The following is a 24,581-nucleotide window of genomic DNA, read 5'->3' on the forward strand; positions in this document are numbered from 1 at the left end:
ATGGGTGGTGCGTGAACCACTTGTTCCAGGAGGCTAGCCCCAGCCCCGCCCCTTCTGCCTGAGGCCCTGCCCCTTCCACAACCCTTCCCCACCAGGGACCCACACCCTCCACCAGGCCAGAGGAGCCCTTCCCCAGCTGCCCTGAGTCCCGGCCTGCTGGCTGGCTGGTCCCATGAGGGAAGTGCAGGGAACCCAGGAGGGAGCCGTGGGGCAGAGCATGGGCAGGGCCACAGCTGGCTGTTTGGGGAGTCTTTGCATCCCCTGGCCTGTGATACCTGCCACCCATGAATACGTGTCACATTTCATTTAAGAACATGATTATTTGTCTTACAGCCAAACCTCCAGGTCCCGCCCAAGACCACTGCCCTGTTATGCTCGATGCTGTACATACATGTCATGAGAGACATGAAGGAGCTGCCCATCAGGATTGAAAACCCCCCTCCAGAAAGGTGGTGTCCCTACCCTCTGTTTGCCAGAAGCTGGGAACGGGTGACGGGATGGATCACTTGATGATTCCCCGTTCTGTTCATTCCCTCTGGGGCACCTGGCACTGGCCACTGTCGGAAGACAGGACACTGGGCGAGACAGACCTTTGGTCTGACCCAGTGTGGCCATTCTTATGAGACACTGGCAACTTCAGAGGCTGTTAACTTTTGCACTTCAAGTAAGGATTCAACTCCTCAGTGTGTGAAAAACTCAGTGGAAATGTACTGTGAAAATATATGTTTTTACCATGGGGTAACTAGCATGCTTTAGCTGTCCCACTGCAAAAACAACGTGCACACAAGGCAACTTAGTCCGGAAGTACGCTACAGTACGCTACGTTAGGGATACGCAAGCTGCCTTGAGCCAACCTAGCTGGGGAAGTGGCCTCCCTTCAATTTGGCTCTAGGGTTGCCAACTTTCTTATCGCACAAAACCAAACACCCTAGCCCCGCCCCTTCCCTGAGGCCCCACCCCCTGCTCACTACATTCCCCCTCCCTCAATGGCTAACTCTCCCCCACCCTCACTCGCTTTCACTGGGCTGGGGGTTGGGGCAGGGAGTTGGGGTGCAGGAGGGGGTGAGGGCTCTAACTGGGAGTGCAGGCTCCGTGGTGGGGTCAGAAATATGAGGTTCAGGGTGTGGGAGGGGGCTCTGGGCTGGGATGCAGAGGTGAGGACTCTGTCTGGGGGGGGCAGGCTCTGAGGTGGGGCTGGGGATGAGGGGTTTGGGGTGCAGGATGGGGGCTCTGTGTTTTGGGGGGCTCAGGGCTGGGGCAGGGGGTTGGGGCATGAGGTTGGGGCATGGGCTTACCTCAGGCGGCTGCCAGTCAGCAGTGCAGTGGGGAGGGTAAGGCTGGCTTCCTGCCTGTCCTGACTCTGCGCTGCACCCCAGAAGTGGCCAGCAGGTCCGCCTCCTAGGTGGAGATGCGCAGGTGGCTCTGCATGCTGCTCTTGCCCGCAGGTACCACCCCCGCAGCTCCCATTGGCCGCGGTTCTATGGGGGGGGGGGCAAGGGCCAGCAGGGCTCGGGCCAGCTCTGCACAGCAGGGTCCAGGGACGGAGTGCCACCTCCAGCCCCTGACTCAGCTCATCAGGCCACCCACCTGTCTGGGGCTGTGTGCCGGTGGCTACTTACTGAGGGCTCTTCTGGGCCTGGAGCTGCCTTGGCAGCTCTGACTGGCTGCCTGAGCAGTCAAAGGAGGCTGGGAGCTGAGGAGCAGATGCAGCCCCACGCACCAGCAGCAGACGGGGGAATGCCACGGTTGCCCACTCCATGGCACCACCAGCCAGAGGAGCAGCTGCCTCCCACTGCCTGCCTCTGTCTTCCTGCCTGGGGTCTGGCCAGAGGGTAGGGCCTGAGGGGGGCTGAGGGAGAAGAGAAGGAGGGGGGAGCTGCCCCCAGGACTACCCCACTCTGGGTACAGTACTGCAGTTTGGGGGTTAACACCCTTGTGCCCCTTCAACTCTGCCTATGGGCTCAAGGTTTCTGCCCATGGCAATGGGGCTTCATCCCTGCTGTTCCTGGCTTCAGGGGAGGTGGGGGGCGCTTGGGGTTTTAGCCCCGCATTGCTCCCGGCTGCAGGGGGGTTGGGAGGCTTGGTGTTTTAGACCTGCACTGCTCCTGGCTGCAGAGGTTTGGAGGACTTGGGGTTGAGTCCCCACACTGCTCCCGGCTTCAGCCCCATGGGGGGGAGGGGATGTGCTGGGGAGAGGGGCCTCAGCCCTGCACTGCACCCCACTTCAGACCCATAGCGGGGGGTGCCGGAGCTCGGGGCTTCAGCCCTGAGACTAGGTTAGGTCCGCGCTATTCCCCCAAACACCTGACCAATTCCAGGAGTAAGAGGATAATTCATTATAAAAAATCTTCAATTTTGGGCAGACAAAACACTAACCGTGTCAGAATAAGGAACATCCCTGTGATTCATTATGGCAAAATATGTAGCACTTATAGAAGGTTATGAAATTAAAATCGGCAATTAGAAGTACAAACAATTCCGTAGGACAATCAATCAACATCTGTGCGGATACAACAAAGGACTGACTGTGTTTGCACTGGACGGGGGATTAATTACGGACAGGACGGTTTTTAATACATTTTCGGTTACGAAGGGGGAGGGGGAGTCACATGTTACTGGAAGTCCAAAACTGTACTGAATGTTATAGAAATGTAAACAGTATTGTTCTAGCCGTGTAAGTCCCAGGATATCAGCGAGACAAGAGACAATATCTTTTATTGGACCAACTTCTGTTCGAGTTCTGGCTTATTACAACCATCTATAAACCACTAAGCCCCCTTTTTGTCCTTAGACTACAGAGGTGTTAACAGGACACTTCTGCTTGAATGGTCCCTTACCAAGAGCAACAAAAGTTCCCTGAAAGTGCGGGTACCACCGGTGCCCAAACCAGAGCCAGCACCCTGCACCCAAACTCCCTCCCAGAGCCTGCACCCTGCACCCAAACTCCCTGCCAGAGCCTGCACCCCACACCCAAACGCCTTCCCAGAGCCCACACCCAAACTCCCTCCCAAAGCCCGCACCCCGCACCCAAACTTCCTCCCAGAGCCTGCACCCAAACTCCTTCCCAAAGCCCACACCCTGCACCCAAACGCCCTCCCAGAGCCCACACCCCCTCCTGCACCAAACTCCCTGCCCCAGCCTGGTGGAAGTGAGTAAGGGTGGGGAGAGCAAGTGACGGAGGGAGGGGGAATGGAGTGAGCGGGATTGGGGCCTCAGAGAAGGGGTGGGACAGAGGCGAGGCCTCAGAGAAGGGTGCAGGGCAAGGGCTGAGCGGGGTGCTTGGGGGTCCCCCAAATGTTTTAAATAAAAATGGGGATCCTCAGATGGCATAAATTTGAGCACCGCTGCTCTAGTGAATATCTGGGAGCCAAGTTCTACACACGTGGTGACATGAAAAAGCACGAGGATGCTGGATGGAGAAGCGAATAAAAGTGGACAAAGACAATCCCTACTGGTCGATCAAAAGAAACTGAAGACATTTTGACACCAACACGGGAAATCAGTCAGCCTTGAAGTCATATGATGCCAAAGAAAGAGAGAAAGAAAGAACATTTAGAATTCAAAACTAGTGTCTGCATATAAACAGGAAGCATGAGACTAGAAACTCTGTGATTTGTCATTGCTGAAGCAACTATTCACATTTTCAGTGATTTACTATTAAAAATATAAATTAACTAACACAAGGACATCTGTCTGCACAATGTTAACGAAGGTAAATAACGAACTAAGGGTAATAATAGTGGGTCAGACCAATGGCCCGTCTTCTGACAGTGGCCAAAAATAGCATTTTTAAAAGTAAATAATTTAAAGGAGCGAAACTCCGTTTGCAGTGGGTTACAGGAAAAAGGCCATCCAGGCCAGGCAATCAGAACAACAGCAAAGACAAATGTGCGAATTGCTATATGGGGCTAGGGTGACCAGAGAGCACATGTAAAAAAATCGGAACAGGGAAAGGGGTGTAATAGGCACCTATAAAAGACAAAGCCCCAAATATCGGGACTGTCCCCATAAAATCGGGACATCTGCTCACTTTAGGCCAGTGGTTCTCAAACTAGGGCCGACGCTTGTGCAGGGAAAGCCCCTGGCGGGCCGGGCCGGTTTGTTTACCTGCCGCGTCCGCAGGTTCGGCCGATCGCGGCTCCCACTGGTTGCGGTTCGCTGCTCCAGGCCAATGGGGGCTGCGGGAAGCGGCGCGGGCCGAGGGACGTGCTGGTTGCCCTTCCTGCAGCCTCCATCGGCCTGGAGCCGAGAACCGCGGCCAGTGGGAACCGCGATCGGCTGAACCTGCGGACGCGGCAGGTAAACAAACCGGCCCGGCCCGCCAGGGGCTTTCCCTGCACAAGCGTCAGCCCTAGTTTGAGAACCACTGGCCTAGGCTTCACACAGAAATGCAAACTGGTGATGGATTCTTTTAAATGCTAAAAACATATGTGACCATTATTATTATCTGGTAAACTATTTCGCCGAATCGAGTCTCCTTTAGCAGCTCAATGCACAGTGTCCGACAGGGAAGAGCTGCCTGTCTAGACAAAGGGATGTCCTGCGCCTTCAAGAAAACAGCCCTGGGAAGCAGGCCCAGAGGACATGCCCCTCATGCCCTCTTTGCCTGGCTTGCCCCATTTGGGCTTTCCCCTTCTCTGCCACTGCCTGGCAGTGCCTCAACCCTGACCCCTACCCCCTGCCTCTGATTTTGCCCCTAGGCCCCTCTCCTCCCCCTGCCTAGCTGTCGGTCCTTTCTGTCAGTTTAGCCCCTGCCCGGATTTTGCCCACGTCCCTCCCCTCCCATCTGCCCCCTTTACTGCTATTCGCCCTCCCGAGAGAGGGGAGCAGCCTCTGCAGAGGTCAAGGACAGGGCTTGATTTGTAATGAAAGAGAAGCCCGGGCTCAAGCCATTTTGGTCACCAAAGATCCGCCCTTTGCAGGAGCCAGTTCAGGCCCGGCCACGCCGGCCCGCAGCAGCTTGCAACATTTGCAACGGCTGCAGCGGGGCCGGCTCCCTAACTGCAGCTCCAGTCGCCCCCCCGGGCCGGGGTCCCCGGCAGCTGCGGGAGGGCGGGGCAGAGGCTGCCCCCGGCTCGGGGCAGGCTGGCTTGCAAGGGGATCGGTTCGTCGCTAGGACCCTGACGGGAGCTGGGGGGGGGTCACGCAGCCACCGCAGGAGCAGGAAGTGAATCGCGCTACACAGTAACTCTTTGTTGCTCCGGGAGGGAGCTCCGCGTTGTCCCTTGCAAGAGCCAGCCCCGGCTGCTGCTCCGGGAGCCCCCCCCCGCGCCCCGAGCTCTGGCAAGGTGAATATCCGGGAGTAGCATCCCCTCTGCTCCCCCCACCCCAGTTTGCAAACCCCATCCTGCCCGGGACACCCCCGCCTAGGGAAACAGAACTTCCACGCAAGGAGGGGGGGGGGCCTCCGGACGCTCCCCGCTGAGCAGCCCCCTGCTCCCCAGTGAGGACACCCCTTGGAGCGAAGGTAAGAGAGACCTGCCCTTTGCCCCCCACCAAGGTTCCACCCTCCCCCGGCAGACTCTGGTTAATGCGGCCTCCCCCCGAGCCGTTGGCTGGGGATTTGAGGTTGAAAAATCAGCTCAGCGGGGTTGGTTCGTGCCTGCGCCTTCCTGGCACTTTGCTAGGCGTGGATGTTCACGTTGCCAGGCGCCCCTTGGGAACCTGTGCAAAGTGTGTGTGTGTGTGTGTGTGTGCATTGCACCCCCGTCTCCCCCGGCCCGCAGCTGCACCCTCAGCGCGTGCAAACGGGGGTCGCTCCCAGCAGGTCAGAGGGGAGCTATGGCCCATTCACACCAGATGGAATCTGGACTCATTGATTCCGGTGCGGTTACAGCTGATTGACGCCTAGCTGGGGATCGGGCCCTGTTGGAGCCACAGCGGTTTACAGTGGGTGTGGAGCTTGGCTTGAAAACACTGTAGAAACATACAGAGCCTATTTTTAGCAACAGTTGGTGCAAACTGGCTTTGGGTTACTTCCGGCTCCGCAAATCATAGAACCATGGGCTTAGAAGGTCATATAGTCCGGTGGCTCCCAACCTTTCCAAGCTACTCTCTCCCTTTCAGGAGGCTGATTTGTCTGGCGTACCCCCAAGCTTCACCTCAGTTAAAAAATACTTGCTTACAAAATCAGACATAAAAATACCCAGTCACTATTACTGAAAAATTACCGAGTTTCTCATTGTTACCATATAATTATAAAATAAATCGATTGCAATATAAATATTGTATTTCCATTTCAGTGGAGCATTTAATTTAAGAAAGGGGAATTACACAAAAATGAGGAGGTTAGTGAAACAGAAATTAAAGGGTACAGTGCCAAAAGTGAAATATCTCTGCCAGCTGCATGGAAACGTTTTAAAGACGCCATAATAGAGGCTTAACTTAAATGTATACCCCAAATTAAAAAACATAGTAAGAGAACCAGAAAAGAGCCACCCTGGCTAAACAACAAAGTAAAAGAAGCAGTGAGAGGCAAAAAGGCACCCTTTAAAAAGTGTAAGTTAAATCCTAGTGAGGAAAATAGAAAGGAGCATATGCTCTGGCAAATGAAGTGTAAAAATGCAATTAGGAAGGCCAAAAAAGAATTTGAGGAACAGTTAGTCAAAGACTTAAAAAGTAATAGCAAAAAAAAATTCAAGTACATCAGAAGCAGGAAGCCTCCTAAACAACCAGTGGAGCCACTGGATGATCGAGATGCTAAAGAAGCACTCAAAGACGATAAGGCCATTGTGGAGAAACTAAATGAATTCTTTGCATCAGTCTTCATGGCTGAGGATGTGAGGGAGATTCCCAAACCTGAGCCATTCTTTTTAGGTGACAGATCATAGAATCTCAGAGTTGGAAGAGACCTCAGGAGGTCATCTAGTCTAACCCCCTGCTCAAAGCAGGATCAATCCCCAATTTTTGCCCCAGATCCCTAAATGGTCCCCTCAAGGATCGAGCTCACAACCCTGGTTTAGTAGGTCAGAGCTCAAACCACCGAGCTATCCCTCCACCAGATTTGAGGGACTGTCCCAGACTGAGGTGTCATTAGAGGAGGTTTTGGATCAAATTGATAAATTAAACAGCAATAAGTCACCGGGACCAGATGGGATTCCCCCAAGAGTTCTGAAGAAACTCAAATGTGAAATTGCAGAACTAACTGTAGTCTGTAAACTATCATTTAAATCAGCTTCTGTACCCAGATGACTGGAGGATAGCTAATGTGATGCCAATTTTAAAAAGAGCTCCAGAGGTGATCCTGGCAATTACAAGCCTGTAAGCCTGACTTCAGTACAAGGCATACTGGTTGAAATTATAATAAAGAACAATATTGTCAGACATATAGATGAACATAATTTGTAGAGAAAGAGTCAATATGGTTTTAGTAAAGGGAAATCATGCCTCACCAATCTACTAGAATTCTTTGAGGGGGTCAACAAGCATGTGGACCAAGGGGATCTAGTGGATATAGTGCACTTAGATTTTCAGAAAGCCTTTCACAAGGCCCCACACCAAAGGCTCTTATGCAAAGTACGCTGCCATGGGATAAGAGGGAAGGTCCTCTCATGGATTGGTAACTGGTTAAAAGATAGGAAATAAAGAGTAGGTATAAATGGTCAGTTTTCAGAATGGAGAGAGGTAAATAGTGTGTCCCCCAGGGACCTGTTCTGGGACCAGTCCTAATCAACATATTCATAAATGGTCTGGAAAAAGGGGTAAACAGTGAGGTGGCAAAATTTGCAGATGATACAAAATTAGCAAAGATAGTTAATATCCAGGTAGACTGTGAAGAGCTACAAAAGGAGCTCTCAAAACTGGCTGGCTGGACAACAAAATGGCTGATGAAATTTAATGTTGATAAATGCAGAGTAATGCCCATGGGAAAGCATAATCCCAACTATACATTTAAAATGATGGTGTACAAATGAGCTGTTCCCACTCAAGAAAGAGATCTTGAAGTCATTGCGGATAGTTCTCTGAAAACATCCACTCCATGTGCAGCGGCAGTCAAAAAAGCGAACAGAATGCTGGGAATAATTAAGAAAGGGATAGATAACAGGACAGAAAATATTATGTTGCCTCTATATAAATCCATGGTACGCCCATATCTTGAATACTGTGTGCAGATGTGGTTGCCCATCTCAAAAAAGAGATATTGGAATTGGAAAAGGTTCAGAAAAGGGCAACAAAATTATTAGGGGTATGGAACGGCTTCCGTATGAGGAGAGATTAATAAGACTGGGACTTTTCAGCTTGGAAAAGAGACGGCTAAGGGGAGATATGCTTGAGGTCTATAAAATCATGACTGGTGTAGAGAAAGTAGATAAGGAAGTGTTGTTTACTACTTCTCATAACAGAAGAACTAGGGGACCCCCAATGAAATTAATAGGCAGCAGGTTTAAAACCAATAAAAGGAAGTATTTCTTCACACAATGCACAGTCAACCTGTGGAACTCCTTGCTAGAGGACATTGTGAAGGCCAAGACCATAAAAGGGTTCAAGAAAGAACTAGATAAATTCATGGAGGATAGGTCCATCAATGGCTATTAGCCAGGATGGGCAGGAATGGTGTCCCTAGCCTGTGTTTGCCAGAAGCTGGGAATGAGCAACAGGGGATGGATCACTTGATGATTCCCTGTTCATTTCATTCCCTCTGGGGCACCTGGCACTGGCCACTGTCGAAAGACAGGATACTGGGCTAGATGGACCCTTGGTCTGACTCAGTAGTGCCATTCTTATGTTCTCATGTGTATAGTCTGCACTCTATAGAGCAGTATAAACAAGTCAGTGTCTGTCTGAAATTTTAGTTTGTACTGACTTGGATGGTGCTTTTTATGTAGCCTGTTGTAAAATGAGAGAAATTTCTAGATGAGTTGATGTACCCCCGGAAGACCTCTGCTTACCCCCAGGAGGATGCATACCCATGGTTGAGAAGTAGCGATCTTAGTCTAACCCCCTATAAACATCTTGCAGAAGTTTGCAAATGGTTTTGCAACCCTTCTCAGGTGTTTAAAGTTCCAGTCTGTGTACTGCAGACCAGGAACTCCTGCAGCTGGGGATGGGGATTTCCATAATCGTAGTCTCCTGTATCAGACAATCGGAATAAAAAAGAACCCACAAAGCGGAAAGGTCTGTTTGCTTTGCTCCAGGTGAAATACATGCTGGGCCTTGTCTGCACTAGGATATTGGGAAGAGATTTTGCTTGATGATTACCTGTTCTGTTCATTTCCTCTGAAGCACCTGGCACTAACCACTGTCAGAAGACAGGATACTGGGCTAGATAGACCATTGGTCTGACACAGTATGGCTGCTCTTATGTTCTTATGTGTTTGTGGCATCCTGATGTATATGACTGGGGCCTCTTAAGTGCTGCATTTTTAGGCACCTACTTTGGAAAATCAGGCCCAACGAATGCAGGCCAAACCTTCAGAATGTGAGACTGTATCCTGGAAAGCAGTGACTCCGCAAAGGATTTCGGGGTCATGACGGACAAAGAACAGGAGCTCCCAGTGTGGTGCTGTTGCAAAGGAATAGGAGGAAGGAGGTGGTTTTACCTCTGTCCATGACCTTGGTGAGACAGGTACTGTAGTGCTGTGTACATTTCCAGGGTCCACATTCTGAAAAATTGGAGAGGGTGCAGAAAAGAGCCACAACATTGATTGAAGGGGCGGCGAAAACAATCCACAGTGAGAGACTTAAAGGGCTCAAGCTATTTATTTTAGCAGTAAGAGGACTGGGAGGTGAGTTGATGATGGCATATAAAAATCCTTTCACAGGGAGAAAATACCAACTTGGGAAGGGACTTTATGAGTGGAGAAAGGCATAACCGGAACCAGTAACTGGACACTGGAGCCAGACAAATTCAAATGAGAAATAAGGCACATTTTTAATGGGGAGAATCATTAACTATTGGAACAAACCACCAAGGGAAGGAGATGGATTCTTCCTTTATTGATGTCTTCCGAAGAGATTAGAGGCCTTTCTGGACAGTGTGCTTTAGCCGAACACAAGTTATTGGGCTCAGTGCATGGGGTGTCCAGATGAAATTCTTAGGCCTGTGTTGTAGATTTTATACATCGGACTATATCAGTGATTCTCAAACTTTTTTGATCGGGCCCCCCTTCTTTGTGTCTGTCGTCGTTTACGCCCCTCCAAATACATATACGGCCACCCAGCTCCGAAGGCAGAGCGGAGAGCAGCGGCTGCTGGCCAGGCACCCAGCTCTGAAGGCAGCGCCGCCGCCAGCAGTAGCACAGAAGTAAGGGTGGCCACGTGAAAAGTTTGATATTCGTCTATATCACTTTTTACAGCAGAGTTAACATCCCATTGCCACCCTTACTTCTGTGGCGCTGCGCCCCCCTCCCCCCCAAGGCGGACAGCCAGTGACCCGCTGCCTCCAGGTGAGGGAGGGAAGGAGAGCCCGAGTCTCAGCTGCCTCCCAGTGAGGAAATGGGGGGGGGTAGGAGCGCCCAGCTGTACCCTTTATCCCTGCTTTCCAGGTGTGCACAGCCCTTTTGCGTGAGCCCCAGCCACCGATGATTGACAGCAAGAGCTCTTTTAAAATTAAAAAAAAATAAAACAACCGCCCTAAAAAACACACAGCTCATTCTTCCCTTGACACATTCCTGTGCCTCCCTTGGGAGGCCCGCCCCATAGTTTGAGAACCGTTTGACTATCTGATCTAATGGTCCCTGGGTCAGTAGCCTGTAATATCCTGAACAAACCTTGGTGTGTTGGGTTAAACCTTATTGAACTGAGTTTAATAAATTGGAGTCCATTGTACTAAAAACACAGTAGTCTGTGTGTTATTGAGGGATTGGATGAACTTCCACCATGGGAAGGGCAAATAGGACAACAGCAGGGGGGCGTGATTAGGCAAATTCACTCTGGTGGTCACATCTCCAGAGATACACCATCCCCTAGGAGAGAGGGTCACCTAGATTAGTTCCAGCTGGGTTCTCCAGGGCCCAAAAGACAAGGAAAAAATTTTTGGTAAGACAACCTGGTTTTAAACTTCTTGCATAATAACAGGTTTCAGAGTAGCAGCCGTGTTAGTCTGTATTCGCAAAAAAGAAAAGGAGGACTTGTGGCATCTTAGAGACTAACAAATTTATTTGAGCATAAATTTCGTGAGCTACAGCTCATTTCATCGGATGCAACCGATGAAGTGAGCTGTAGCTCACGAAAGCTTATGCTCAAATAAATTTGTTCGTCTCTAAGATGCCACAAGTACTCCTTTTCTTTTTTGGTTTTAAACTGACTCAGAACCCAGCAAACAGACAGGACCTCTGGCCCTAGGCGGACCCCGGTCCTTAGGAAAGTACTGGAAGGACTTTGGCCTCCTGAAGCCCCATAAGACTGAGTTGAAGCTTTGATGGGCTTCTTATGACCACAGGGAAAGGCCCTGTGTGGGAACCAAAGGCCTAATTGCCATCGAGAGCCCTTGCTGAAGTGAGGGGGTGATCTCTGGTAGGCTTATTACCATGTGTGTAGGTTCTTTTTATTGTATTTAATATGCTTTCTCTGTAATGCTTTTGAAATCTGCTTGCTTAGAAACAGCTATGTAGTCAGTTATACCTGTGGCAGTCACGTCGCATACCGTCTCCGAGGGGAGATGCTGAGGCGGTCTGTCTTTGGCTGGGGATATCACAGTATAGTCAGAGGACCGTGCAGCCAAGTAATATCCCGGTCAGGAGGGAGAGGGACACAGGTCTATGCCCAAGAAAGGCAAAGCCTGAAAGTTGGGGCCTTGGCAGGATCACTTATTAGAAAAATACAGGGGCCGTTGCTCTGAAGTGTGTCGGTCCCTTATGGCCTTAAAAAAATCTAGCGAGACAACCTAGAGGAGGTGATATTTTCTATTGGACCATCTTCTGCTGGTGAGAGAGGCAAACTTGTGAGCTATGCAAGAGCTCTTCTGGGCTCCATGTAAGCTCCAAAACGCGGCTCCTTTGATTCTGCTCTTTTCTAGCCTTTGGGCCAAAGTCTCTGTTACTGGGAGGGTTTAAAAGTCTTGGTGGTTTCGGTCCTGGGAGAAGGGGCCGGGTCTGTGCTGGAGTAAAGTGACCCAGTGGGGCAGGGTCCAGAGTGTCTGTCTGCCGGGAAGGGGCCCAGGGAGCGTCGGGGTTGTGAAATGGACTCCAGCCCCTTCTGAAACCTCCCCCATCGCTCCTCTTGCCCCGACAGGCTGCAGAGTAACCCCCAGCTTGTCCCATCCTCCCAGGGCCGGGGGCAGGGGAATGGCTGCAGTGATACCGGCTCAGGTAGGGGATTTTCAGGGAGCTGCGGCTGGGTTGGTACCATGGGGCGGGGCAGGAAACAGGGTGAAAAAGGGGACAGGGCAAGGTGTGAAAACTTGCTGGGAAGGGAACCTCCCTGTTGTCAGGGAGTGGGAATTTCCCCGGGGTGGGGACAGAGCTAGGAAAAATCTCAATGCTGGAACTTGAACCTACTAGCCAGGGCTGCTGTGGAATATGAAAGGGACACACAGCGGTGAGGCCCAGGGGAGATGCCCCGTCCCCTCACTCCCAGCTGCAGGGAATGGGGAGGGGTTTGGGATTCATGTCCCTGGACCCTGCTGAGGGCTCCATCTCCTGTATCAGCCTCTGGCTAGTAGGTGTGTGATAACCGGGAAGGCTTCTGCCCTCCTCCATCAGCTGGGAGGGACAAGGAGCTCTCCCCTTCTCCCCATGCTGAAGCCTCCTGGCTGCTCTGAGCAAGGTGGGGGTGGGATTCTGCTCCTCTGTGACCCCCCAGAGCTTCAATTTTATCGGCCCTCCTCCCCTGTGACTCATGGGATTGTGGCTGGGGTAGCAGGTGCTGAGTGGGGGACTCTTGTTGTTTCAGGGGTGGTGACCTTTGAAGAGGTGGCTGTCTATTTCACCCAGGGGCAGGGGGCTCTGCTGGATCCCACTCAGAGAGCCCTCTACAGGGACGTCATGCAGGAGAACTACGAGACGGTGACCTCGCTGGGTAAGGGATTCCTGTGCCCTCGGTTATTAGAAGCCGTGGGGTCTGTGATGTGCCCAGTTTTTCTGCTCAGGTTCTTTCCTGGTCAGTTAGATTTCCCAGTCTCCCGATCCAGTGTGAGACTTTCATCTGCGCACCCTTCCCATGGGACTGGGGAGCCAGCCATGCAGTGAGGATGCCAGTTCACCCCCATCCCTCCAGCTTTCCAGGGGTGGAAACAGTGCCACAGGCACAAGTTCCCCACGCCCCCACCACCACACACAAAGATGTGCCTCTTGTAGGAGGCTTGAAGGCCATGTTCCTATCTGTGTGGTATTAGGGGCTGTGCCTTTAAGGGCTGAGCTTCCTGGACAGAATCTGGGAGAGGTGGGGCAGTGAAGTTCTTGTTGTTACGCACACAGAGTGGAAATAAAGCGGAGCTCTCACAATCATGGTGAGTACTGAGTGATCACTGGGCACCACAGTTGGTTTGGATTCCACATCCCCTCAGCACAGGTTAAAAACAGGGGAATGTGCTTTGTGACAAATACTCCCCCAATGCCTGACACATGCTGATCTTGCCTGATTTCACTCCCCCTGAGCAGGATATCCCATTCCCAAACCTGAGCTGATCACCCAGCTGGAACAAGGGGAAGAGCTGTGGGTTCCGGATCTTCAGGCCTCCGAGGAAGGAGAGATCCCAAGAGGCATCCCTATGGGTGAGTTGTTGGTTTCGGACACAGAAACCCTCTGTTGAGCGAAGGGGGAAAAAAACTGTGACTTCCCCCTCCCCCACAAGGTGTTGCCTCATCTCACCCAGGTCTGGGTTGTAGCCAGCAAGTGTCGTATCCTGATGACAGATGTCACTCAAAGCTGCCTGACTATTTCTGGCTGTCAACTGCCAGGAGCTGCTGCATCAAACGATTGGCTTATTCTGCCTCATCGTCCAAGCACGGAGTCTCTCTTCCTTTTTTAACCTCTCTCTCTAGCTTCAAAATGTAGTAGCAGCAGGTGGAGCTGTTCAGGCCATCAACAGCCTTTCTGTCTCCCTCTCATCCCACCTCCGCGCCAACATTTTAGGTGGGGAGCCGCCTAAATTAGCCAATGGGGGAGATGCTCAGGAGAGAGGGGTGTGTCCTAAGCTGCATCCTATGATGGGATTTTGACGCCTAGGCAGAAGGGAGACGTCTATTTCTGCTGGCGATCCACAGCTGGGAACCCCTGGATTCAGGTGTCTAAGCTGTTTCTTGCACAAAACACCTGGTGGGATGGGGCAAGGGAGGACAACTGACAACCTTTAGCCCAGGGACTAGGACAGCGGTTCTCAAACGATGGGTCACGACCCCAAAGTGGATCGCAACCCTGTTTTAATGGGGTCACTGGGCCAGTGTTAGACCTGGGACTGAAGCCGAAGCCTGAGGGCTTCTGCTCTGGGACGCAGGGCTCAGACTTCAGCCCGCCCTGCTCAGGGCAGTGGGGCTCAGGTTGTGGCTTCAGTTCCCCTGCCTGGAGCTCAGTCTACTGTCCTGCTGTCCAGGGGTGGGGGGGTGTCATGGCATAAGGGGGTCATGGTGCAATGAAGTTTGAGAACCACTGAACTCTGGTATTCGCCCAGCACCATTTCAGTTCCTTTCTCTGCCTGATGGGAAGAAGGGATTTGAACTTGGGTCTCCCGCCTCTCAGAAAAAGTGCTGCAATCACTGGACTATGGGATCTTCTGATGTAGGCTTCACTCAGTCTCTCCCATTGAAGCTTCTCTACTTAAAAGAAAACAGTCATTGGAGGAGGGATGGAAACATTGGTCTCCCACATCCGACATGAATGCCCTCCCCATTGGTATCTAGACTCGTTCACCCTCACCTTTCCTGGCCTGGCGACTATTCCGTGTCACTTGTAGTAGCGAATCGTTCTGTTTAAGCCATTCTACAACATTTCGGGTGTTTGGTGTCGGTTGAAAGTATTCTCCGAACTTGATACAAATCCACAAATACTTTCTGGTCAAATGAAACTGCATTTTCTAATGAATAAACTATTCAACCAAACAGTTTTCCCCCCAGCTATACTTGTCCTGTTTGTTTACTGGGTGCTGGTTGCTTACTAAGCCCTCATGAAGGACAGTATCTGCTCTGAGGAGCTCATGACTTTAAGGTAGAGTCCTGTGCGCAACTCTTTTTAATCCCACTGTGACGAGTTCGGTCACAGAGACCCCCCTTGAGACTGTCACCTGATGTGCTGAATTTACTTCTGAGCAGGTTTGGGTTAAAGTCTGCAGGTTGGGGGCGTGGCCCAGACCTGGGTGTGTGTTGCAGCAGGCTGGCGTGTCTGGCTCAACAAGGCAGGGTTCTGGAGTCCCAAGCTGGCAGGGAAAACGAGCTTGGAGGTAAATTCATCACATCAGGTGACAAGGGGATCCCAAGGGGATCTCTGTGACTGAACCCGTCACACCCACTCCCGTCCTGCTTCCGCTATTATGGCAGTGAGTCTACACTAGTCCCATGCAGGGCTCTAACTTAAGGCTTCTACAGATTAAAAGAACCTCCATTTGAGCTAATGTGCCGTGTCTAGATCAACTGACTAAGCAGATGCAAATTAGATACATAAAATAAGAACTAAATCATCGACCCCTCAGGCAGATAATTAGAAATTAGTGGTTCAGGTACCCAAAGTCTCTCATATTCCTCCATGTGTCAGATCAGCATCTTTGATCATCATGGATGGGGGAAAGGTCTGTTCCAGGTTCCCCAAACTCTCATCCCTACTGAACCTGAGTGTCCTACCTGGAACCTCCCAGGCTTTCCCCTTCTGGAGCGTGACTATTAAGGAGAGTGCGTGGACTTCCTGCACAAATCTAGAACCTGCCCACAAATCTGGGCTTTTCTAGGGATTCAGAGACACACAGGAATGTTGGGCTGGAACAGACCTTGAGAGGTCATCTAGTTGAGCCCTGTGCTCTGAGGACAGGGGATGGATCACTTGATGATCATTTGTTCTGTTCACTCCCTCTGAAGCACCTGGCTTTGGCCACTGTCGGAAGACAGGATACTGGGCTAGATGGACCTTTGATCTAACCCAGTGTGGCAGTTCTTATCTTCTTAAGTATACCTAGACCATCCCTGACAAGTATTTATCTAACCTGTTATTAAAAACCTCCAATGATGGGGATTCCACAGCCTCCCTCAGAAGCCTATGCCAGTACTTAACTATTCTATATTGGGAAAGGTATAGAAAAGGGCAACAAAAATGATTAGGGGTTAGAATGGCTCCCATATGAGGAGAGATTAATAAGACTGGGACTTTTCAGCTTGGAAAAGAGATGACTAAGGGGGGATATGATTGAGGTCAATAAAATCATGACTGGTGTGGAGAAAGTAAACAAGGAAGTGTTATTTACTCCTCATAACACAAGAATTAGGGGTCACCAAATGAAATTAATAGGTGACAGGTTTAAAACAAACAAAAGGAAGTATTTCTTCACACCACGCACAGTCAACCCATGGAACTCTTTGCCAGAGGATGTTGTGAAGGCCAAGACCATAAGAGGGTTTAAAAAATAACTAGATACATTCATGGAGGACAGGTCCATCAATGGCTATTAGCCAGGATGGGCAGGGATGCTGTTCCTAGCCTCTGTTTGCCAGAATCTGGGAATGGGTTACAGGGGATGGATCACTTGATGATAACCTGTTATGTTCATTCCTTCTAGGCCACCTGGCATTGGCCATTGCCGGAAGACAGGATACTGGGCTAGATGGACCTTGGGTCTGGCCCAGTATGGCCATTCTTATGTTCTTGTTCTTATAGTTAGAAAGACTTTTCCTAATATCTAACCAAAATTTCCCTTGCTGCAGATTAAGCTGATTACTTATTCTCTTATCTTCAGTGTATATGGAGAACTGTTCATCACTGTCCTCTTTATAACAGTCCTTAACATATTGGAAGACTGTTATCAGGTCCCCCCTCGGTCTTCTTTTCTCAAGACTAAACATGCCCAGTTTATTTTACCTTTCCTCATAGGTCAGGTTTTCTAAACCTCATATTTTTATTGCTCTCCTCTGGACTTTTTCCAGTTTTTCCACCATCTTTCTTCAAGTGTGGTGCCCAAAACTGGACAAAATATTCCAGCTGAGGCCTCACCAGTATCAAGCAGAGCAGGACAATTACTTTGTGTCTTACATACAACATTCCTGATAATACATGCCTGAATCATATTAGTCTTTTTCACATCCACATCATTGGTTCTTATTCAATTTGTGCTCCACTATAACCTCCAGATCCCTTTTAACAGTACAACCACCCAGCCAGTTATTCCCCATTTTGTAGTTGTGGATTTGATTTTTCCTTCCTAAGTGTAGCACTTTGCACTTTTCTTTACTGAAATTCATCTTGCTGATTTCCAACCAATTCTCCAATTTGCCAAAGTTGCTTTGAATTCTAATCCTGTCCTCCAAAGTGCTTGCAACCCCTCCTAGCTTGATGTTATATACAGATTTGATAAGCATACGCTCCACTCCATTATCCAAGTCATTAATGAAAATACTGAATAGTACTGGATCCAGGACTGACCCCTGTGGGACCCCACTTGACATGCCCTCTTAGTTTGACAGCAAACCATTGATTACTACCCTTTGGGTATGGTCTTTAAACTAGTTGTGCACCCAGCTGATAGTAATTTCATCTAACCACAAGACATTCTCATAAGCAAACTAGGGAAATGTCAAAAGCTTTGTTAAAATCAAGATATACTTAGACTTCAGTAAGGCGTTTGATTTGGTACTACATGTCATTTTGATTTAAAAAAATGACAATGATATCAAATTAACACGGCACACGTTAAATGGATTAAAAACTGGCTAACTGATAGATCTCGAAATGTAACTGTAAACAGGGAATTGCCATCAAGTGGATCTATTTCCAGTGCGGTCCTGCAGGGATTGGTTCTTGTCCCTACACTATTTAACATTTTTTTTCAATGTCCTAGAAGAAAACATAAAATCATCACTGGTAATGTTTGCCGGTGACACGCCAATTGGGGGGATTGGTGAATAACGAAGAGGCCAGGTCACTGATACAGAGCGATCTGGATCACTTGATAAACTGGGTGCAAGCAAACAATGTGGGTTTTAATCCATCTAAATGTAAATATATACATCTAGGAGCAAAGAATGTAAGCTATATTTAGAGGATGGGGGATTTTATCATTTGTAGAACAGATAACTAAGTAGATAGCGTATCCTGCCTGGCGATGGCTAATGATTATTCATCGTCATTTATAGTTTGTCTTTTCGAAGGGGAAGTTGGCTGGGGAGTCAGAGAGGCAGTCAGTTCTCTGCCCCGATCCACCTACATTGTGAAGACAGAGAGGTTAAAGACAAAAAAGAGCCTTTGTGCTTGGAAGATGAGGAGAAATAATCCAATTGTAACCACTTCAGGGAAGGAAAAATTATAGATGGATTAATACATTTTACCTTTCTCAGTCTTCCCAATGGTTCTTGTCGTATTTCCCCTTTGCTGTTCCCCTTTATTTCATTTCCCCCAAGCACAGAGAATGACTCCTGTCTGGATTCTCTGTTTCAGCAGGTGAAGGTACAGTGAGTGAGATCAAGGAAGAGAATCCACAGCAGGAAAGTCCTGAGCAACAGGAACTGCATAGGATGTTATCGGGAAGATCCAAAGAGAATTTTTCCCAGAATGCTGAACAGGTAAAAGTCTGGGAGAATCAGCACAAGTCAGAGAGGCACAAAGGGAAAGAAGTGGGTAAAGCCATTAATTGTAGGAGAGGACTCAGTAATCCCAAGGAAACCACAGCCCAACAGAAAATCCAGACAGAAGAGAGAAAGTACACGTGCACTGAATGTTGGAAAAGCTTCAGTCGTAGTTCAAACCTTATTGCCCATCAGAGAATCCACACTGGAGAGAGACCCTTTAAATGTACCGAGTGTGGGAAAAGCTTCATTCAGAGAGTAAACCTCATTTCTCATCAGAGAATCCACACGGGAGAGAGACCCTATAAATGTACCGAGTGTGGGAAAAGCTTCAGTAAGAGATCACACCTGAATACACACACGATAATCCACACGGGAGAGAGACCCTATAAATGTACCGAGTGTGGAAAAAGTTTCGGTCAGAGATCACAGCTTAATACGCACAAAATAATCCATGCAGGAGATACATCCATGATAACCCATGCCAGAGAGAAACATTATACGTGCTTAGACTGTGGAGAAAACTTGAAGTGGAGTTCAGAACTTGTTACACATCAGAGACTCCACACAGGAGAGATCCCTTATAAATGCTTCGACTGTGGGAAATGTTTCATGCGGAGTTCAACCCTTATCTTACACCAGAGAATCCACACAAGAGAGACACCCTATCAGTGCCCTAACTGTGGGGAAAGATTCAGGTGGAGTACGCAGCTTGTGAAGCATCAGATGCTCCATACGGGAGAAAGACCCTATAAATGTCCCGACTGTGGGAAAAGCTATAGTGACAGCTCATCCCTTATTTCACATCAGCGAACCCACACAGGAGAGAAGCCCTATACCTGTGTGGACTGTGGGAAAAGTTTCAATCAAAACTCAACCCTGAACAGACACAAGAGGCTCCACACGGGAGAAAAACCCTATAAATGCACTGAGTGTGGGAAAAGTTTCAGTCAGCGATCAAACCTCAGTGTGCATCAGCGACTCCACACAGGAGAGAAACCCTATAAATGCCCTGATTGCGGGAAAAGCTTTAATCGGAGATCAAACCTTAGCGTGCACAAGAAACTCCATGCAGGAAAGAAACCTTGAATGGGGGAGATGCTACAACTGGGGCTCCAATTTATATTAGGCATCAGCAAATCCATACAGGGAAGATACCTCTTAAACATCCTTAGCGTGGAAAATACTTCAGGCAGAGTTAACAGGCCTGTCTACCCTACAGAGCCTTGGCCGGAATAGCTCTGCTGGCAGTCACCTAGTGGATAAGCAGCGCAAGCCAACAGAGATCTTCTGCCCAAACAGCTAAACAGCCTCCTGTAAGGAGATTAGCCAAACCCACAGAAGCACTAGCTGTGTCTACACTCAGAGTTTTTCTAGCATGGCTGGGGGGGTTTTTCCCCACACTCTTAGCCAACATAGCTATGCCGGCAAAACTTTGTAGCCTAGACAAAGCAGTTATTGGACAACAGGAGAGAGATTCTACCAGTGCCCTGACTAGGGCTGGCTACCGTGTTAAAAAAATAAAAAATCTGTTTCCTCATTCCCACTCACATCAGGGGCATTTGGCTCTCAGGGATCCAGAAGCCCATTGCTGGGGTGAGGACGCAGCAGCAGCTGGTCAGTGACCCTCTGGCTCTGCCTGGTCTAAGCAAACCCCAGGCAGAGGAGGAGAAGCCCCCATCAGCCCTCCTCCCTGCTGCAGCCCTGGATGCTGAGCGAATGGGCCACAGGTGGGGGAAGGGAGAGAGAAAAACTCCTCCAGACGCTCCCTCAGCCTGGCTGAAGTTCCCCCCCTCCCTTCCCCTCCCAGCCAGGATCTCCCTGCCACGGAGATGAGGAGAAGGTGTCAGGTCCCACCTTCACTCTAGACCCATGTCCCCACCCCCCATCTTCCACCAGCCCCTGGGCTGGGCTCCCCCGTTTACCTGGAGCTGTTCCCTGCAGGGCGAGTGTCCCTGGGGGGCTGATAACTCCTCATCTCACCAAATCTACAAGGGTGCTGGGCTCTGGGGGATCAAAGGTTAAGAGACCAAGGGGGACAGGTTTTGGGAATAGAGCTGGAGTATTAAATATTGGAGCTGGGAAGCAGGGGGAGCTGAGTGCTGGGGCTATCGGGCATTTGGGGATCATGGAATAAGAGGAGGTGGAAGGGATGGGGTTAGGAAGATGATTTCTCCTATTGTTCACGCCCCTGCTCCTCCTGCAATGAAAAATTGACAGGGTCTACTTTCCCTAGGACCCCAAGTAGGATCCTTAGAAAAGCCTGGAGGGCTAGGAATCCCCTCTCAGCTTCACCACCCTCAACCTCTGAGTGTTCTCTTAGATTAGGAAGTGTGAACAGGGATAGCTAGCGCATTTCCTTCTGACCCTGGCCAAACTTTCACCCCATTTTCTAATCCGGACCCACACTGAACTCGCTTAGCAGGGTGAGTGTTAGTTACCGAGTTCCCGCTTCAGGGACACCGTGACTCATCCCCAGTTCTTCTTATCTTGCTTGGGGTCGTCCCAAAGACTTCTTTGTTTTTTAATAAAACAGAATGGCATAACTGAACAGATTATAAATGGGTTCGGGCAGGGATAGAAAAATGTTTTGTATTAGCCTCTGTGTTACTTGAGGACAACCCGGTGAGACAGAAGAATTCTTGCCTTTCCCCAAGACCGCTTCACTCCCCTCTTCCTAGTTTTACCTTAAGAACAGCCATACTGGGACAGACTGATGGACCAGCTTGCCCAGTATCCTGTCTTCCGACAATGGCCAGAGGGAATGAACAGAACGGGGAAATTATCAAATGATCCATCCCCTGTCATTCAGTCCCACCTCCTGGCCATCAGAGGCTTAGGGACACCTAGAACGTGGAGTTGCATCCCTGTCCATGTTGGCTAATAGCCATTGATGGACCTATTCTTTTTATCTAATTCTTTTTTGAACCCAGTTTAATTTTGGCCTTCACAACATCACTTGGCACTGAGTTCCACACGTTGACTGTGCGCTGTGTGAAGAAGTATTTCCTTTTGTTTGTTTTAAACTTGATGCCTATTAATTTCATCATTTCCCCCCTTAATTTCATGGATCTTCTGTCCATGCCATGGAGAATTTATCTTCCCTTTATCCTACCCCTGTAGTTCCCAAAGTGGCACAAAGCACAGTGTTCTCAGGTCTCCATGCTTAAGAATTGGCTTTGATTACTTTGATCCTAAATCAGGAGGACTGGAGCCAATAGCATCACAGACCCGAAGGGGGAATTCAAATAAATCCCAGACACAGTAGGATCATTCTGAACCTAAATCCCAGTTTCCATCTGTTGGTAAAGAGGTTTGTGGGCTTTTGCCAGCTAAGCTCTGTTTGTTTGCAGGTGGGAAGGTTTTGTGGTGATGGAGGTGTTTCTTTCCTTCATTCTTTCTTTTCCCCCTTTGTTATGATGAGGCTAAAATTTTGATACATAACACAAGGCACAAAGTGCAACAGGCAAAAGGCAGTTTACAGGAGAACTCAGGTAAAGCTGTTCTCCTGCATTTGAGTCAAATACAACATGTCCTGGATTTCACTTGATATGAACATGGAAGTGTACTATAACCCCCCGTAGGGTGGCCTGTTCTCTCTTTCCTGTTGGCCATTTGGTCACAGACTTGGATATTAGTGTTGTATGACAGGATGTAGACCAGATTAACTGGGGGCTTCATGAGGCAACTGACCAGATGCCAGTATAGCCCTTATTTTATTTTTTTGCCATTTTCCCAGGGGTGCTGGAACAATTTTGTACAGTGGGGGTGCTGAGAGCTATTGAACCAACTTGTAAACCCTATATATGATGGAAACCACTTCAAGCCAGCACCCCAAGTTCCAGCACCTAAACATTTTCCCCAGCCTTTGCCCTGAGATGTTAGCGTCGTTTGAACAGTGATCATGATAAACAGCCACAAACACTGACGGGCGAATGTGAGAGTTGCTGTCCAAAAAGCAGAGGCTGAAACAGGGCAGGAAGTTACGTCTGACCCCTAGCAGAGATGTAAGATACAGTCAGATGGGGCAGCATGGGAGGGGAGAGAGACGCAGCCGGAATCCCGCAGGGTTTGCTTTTGAGAGCCAGACAACTGAGGTGGCATTCGCTGCATGGGGGCCAGGGAGACAAGAAGGTGAATCTAAAGGGCTCTTAATGAGCCCTCCAAGGAAGTGATGGGGGTGTCTCCTGATTCCCAGGAGGTTGAGCGGAGCTGAGAAGAAAGGTGGGGAAGTCAGCATTTTGTCCTTTCCAAAATTCAGGGTGAGCCCCATCACCGAGGCCAGTGGCAACAAAGAGCTGTGACCCAAGTGCCTTAAGTTTGAAAACGGATGCAGGTAGACAGTTTCAAGTGTATACCCAGGAACTTGCCTCGACATACCCAGACAGGACTGTTTCTCTATGATCGCCATCTGGATGATACTTCACCAAAGGGGGCTGTGTGCGGGTGTTGTTATTGCTGGAGATACGCATGGGAAATGTTTTAAGGGTGTAGAATATTGCATTCCCAAGCTCCTGGAGGTGAAGCTGGTCACTTGGGGTGGGGTGGCTCTCAGAGCCAACTCAGCCTAGAGTGAGAACAGTCGACATCTTTCAAGCCAACCCAGCCAAGTGTAGACAAGGTGCGGGCGTGGGCCTTTACAAAGCACAAAAGTGTCCAAGAAAAAGACCTTGAACAGGGGACAAACTGGAGTTAATGAAACATCCTGGGTCTCAAAAAAGCTACAAGGTCTGGCACCACGTGAAAGGGAAAGAAGGTACAAGACAGTGTCCATTCTGAGACAGTGTCCATTCTGGAGGCAATAGTCTGCCAGCGTGAGTGTCTTCAAGTGGATTCCAGCTCTGGACGAGCATTATACAGATTGACTTTTGGGTGAGAAATGCCTTAGGAGATGGGAAAAAAACTTGTTAATAAGCATAGTCCTGAGATTGCATTTTATATATTCCCTTTATCGTAACCAAACATTTCCCATCCTTGTACTTGCTTCGCTCTGAATCTTCATTGTAAAGTTCTAGCAAATAAACTTCTATTTGGTGACACTATAGACCCAACTAGGTGCCATGTGCTGGGAGAGCGTTGAACTGAGGTGAAGCTAGTGAACAGGAGAGGGCATTGCTTTGCAGCCAATCTGTGCGCATTGTGGGTGTCCAGAAGTCGAGTGTAATGAAGCGGGGTGGGCAGACAGCTTGGAGGGACCTGTGCCTCAGAGCCAGCGCAGAACGCTGGAGGCTAACGATTTCTATAGATGCAGTCATTGCTCATCTCTGCTTTGCCCCCAAGGAGCCTAAGGGCTGGGGTGTGCAGATCGCTGGCCTGCAGAGGGAAAATGGGGCACTTGTGTTGCCATGGATTTGGGGTGGGAATGACGGAAGCTCTCCCTACCTTGCCTATCTCCCCCACACATCCCAAATGTCTCAGCTGGGATTGGAGATGCTGCTCCCTGGGTTTCTTGCTCGCAGAGAGTTCGCTTTTGTGACCAGAGCCTGGGCGTCTCTCGGATCCTCTCCCCTCTTCTGTAAGAGGTCACTGTTGCTGGTGCCTGCAGGAGCCGGGAGCAGGGCTGGGCTGGGGTCGAAATGCACCGTGCTGAGCGGGGCTGGGCATTGGGTGGGGAGGGGGGCTTTGACTTCTGATTTCCCGCTTGGGAATAATCAAGTTAAATTGAGTTTCTCAAACTCCCAGAGTCCTTTGTCTTGAATAATGGGTAAAAATGGCCTTTGGTGGATGCAGCAGCCAGGTGGGAAGCTCAACCTTGAGCACTGCAGAGGGCAGATTCCAGACATGTCAGAGCTCTGGGGTTTCAGACCTTTCTATGGGCCTGGAGGGTTTTTGGGGGATGGGAGGGGATTTCCCTCATCTACAGGAGATTTTCCTTATAAAACACTCTTCTCCCAACGAATAAGGGATATTGTTATTTAATACTTTGCATGGTAACTGGGTTTTTGG

The 24,581-nt window shown here is 49.5% G+C and overlaps 1 protein-coding gene and 1 pseudogene across 5 annotated transcripts; one reads left to right on the forward strand and one right to left on the reverse strand.

Moving 5' to 3' along the window:
• The window catches only part of LOC119842653, a 1,040,433-nt pseudogene that overhangs the window by 137,037 nt on the left and 878,815 nt on the right, over window positions 1-24,581 (reverse strand).
• LOC119843335 (zinc finger and SCAN domain-containing protein 2-like) lies at window positions 4,946-23,679 on the forward strand. Of its 5 annotated transcripts, XM_038372564.2 has the most exons (5): window positions 4,947-5,467; window positions 12,172-12,248; window positions 12,832-12,957; window positions 13,539-13,652; window positions 18,508-23,679. In XM_038372564.2, exons 3-5 carry the CDS (start codon window positions 12,924-12,926, stop codon window positions 19,722-19,724), a joined length of 1,365 nt encoding a protein of 454 aa, XP_038228492.1. In that variant the 5' UTR covers window positions 4,947-5,467; window positions 12,172-12,248; window positions 12,832-12,923; the 3' UTR covers window positions 19,725-23,679. The 5 variants fall into 5 exon arrangements, with proteins under 5 accessions (XP_043352821.1, XP_038228492.1, XP_038228491.1 ...); XM_038372563.2 differs by lacking the exon at window positions 12,172-12,248; XM_038372567.2 differs by lacking the exon at window positions 12,172-12,248 and having other exon boundaries at window positions 4,947-5,288.

Source organism: Dermochelys coriacea, chromosome 14 (genome assembly GCF_009764565.3).
Source record: "Dermochelys coriacea isolate rDerCor1 chromosome 14, rDerCor1.pri.v4, whole genome shotgun sequence".
Taxonomy (NCBI): domain Eukaryota; kingdom Metazoa; phylum Chordata; order Testudines; family Dermochelyidae; genus Dermochelys; species Dermochelys coriacea.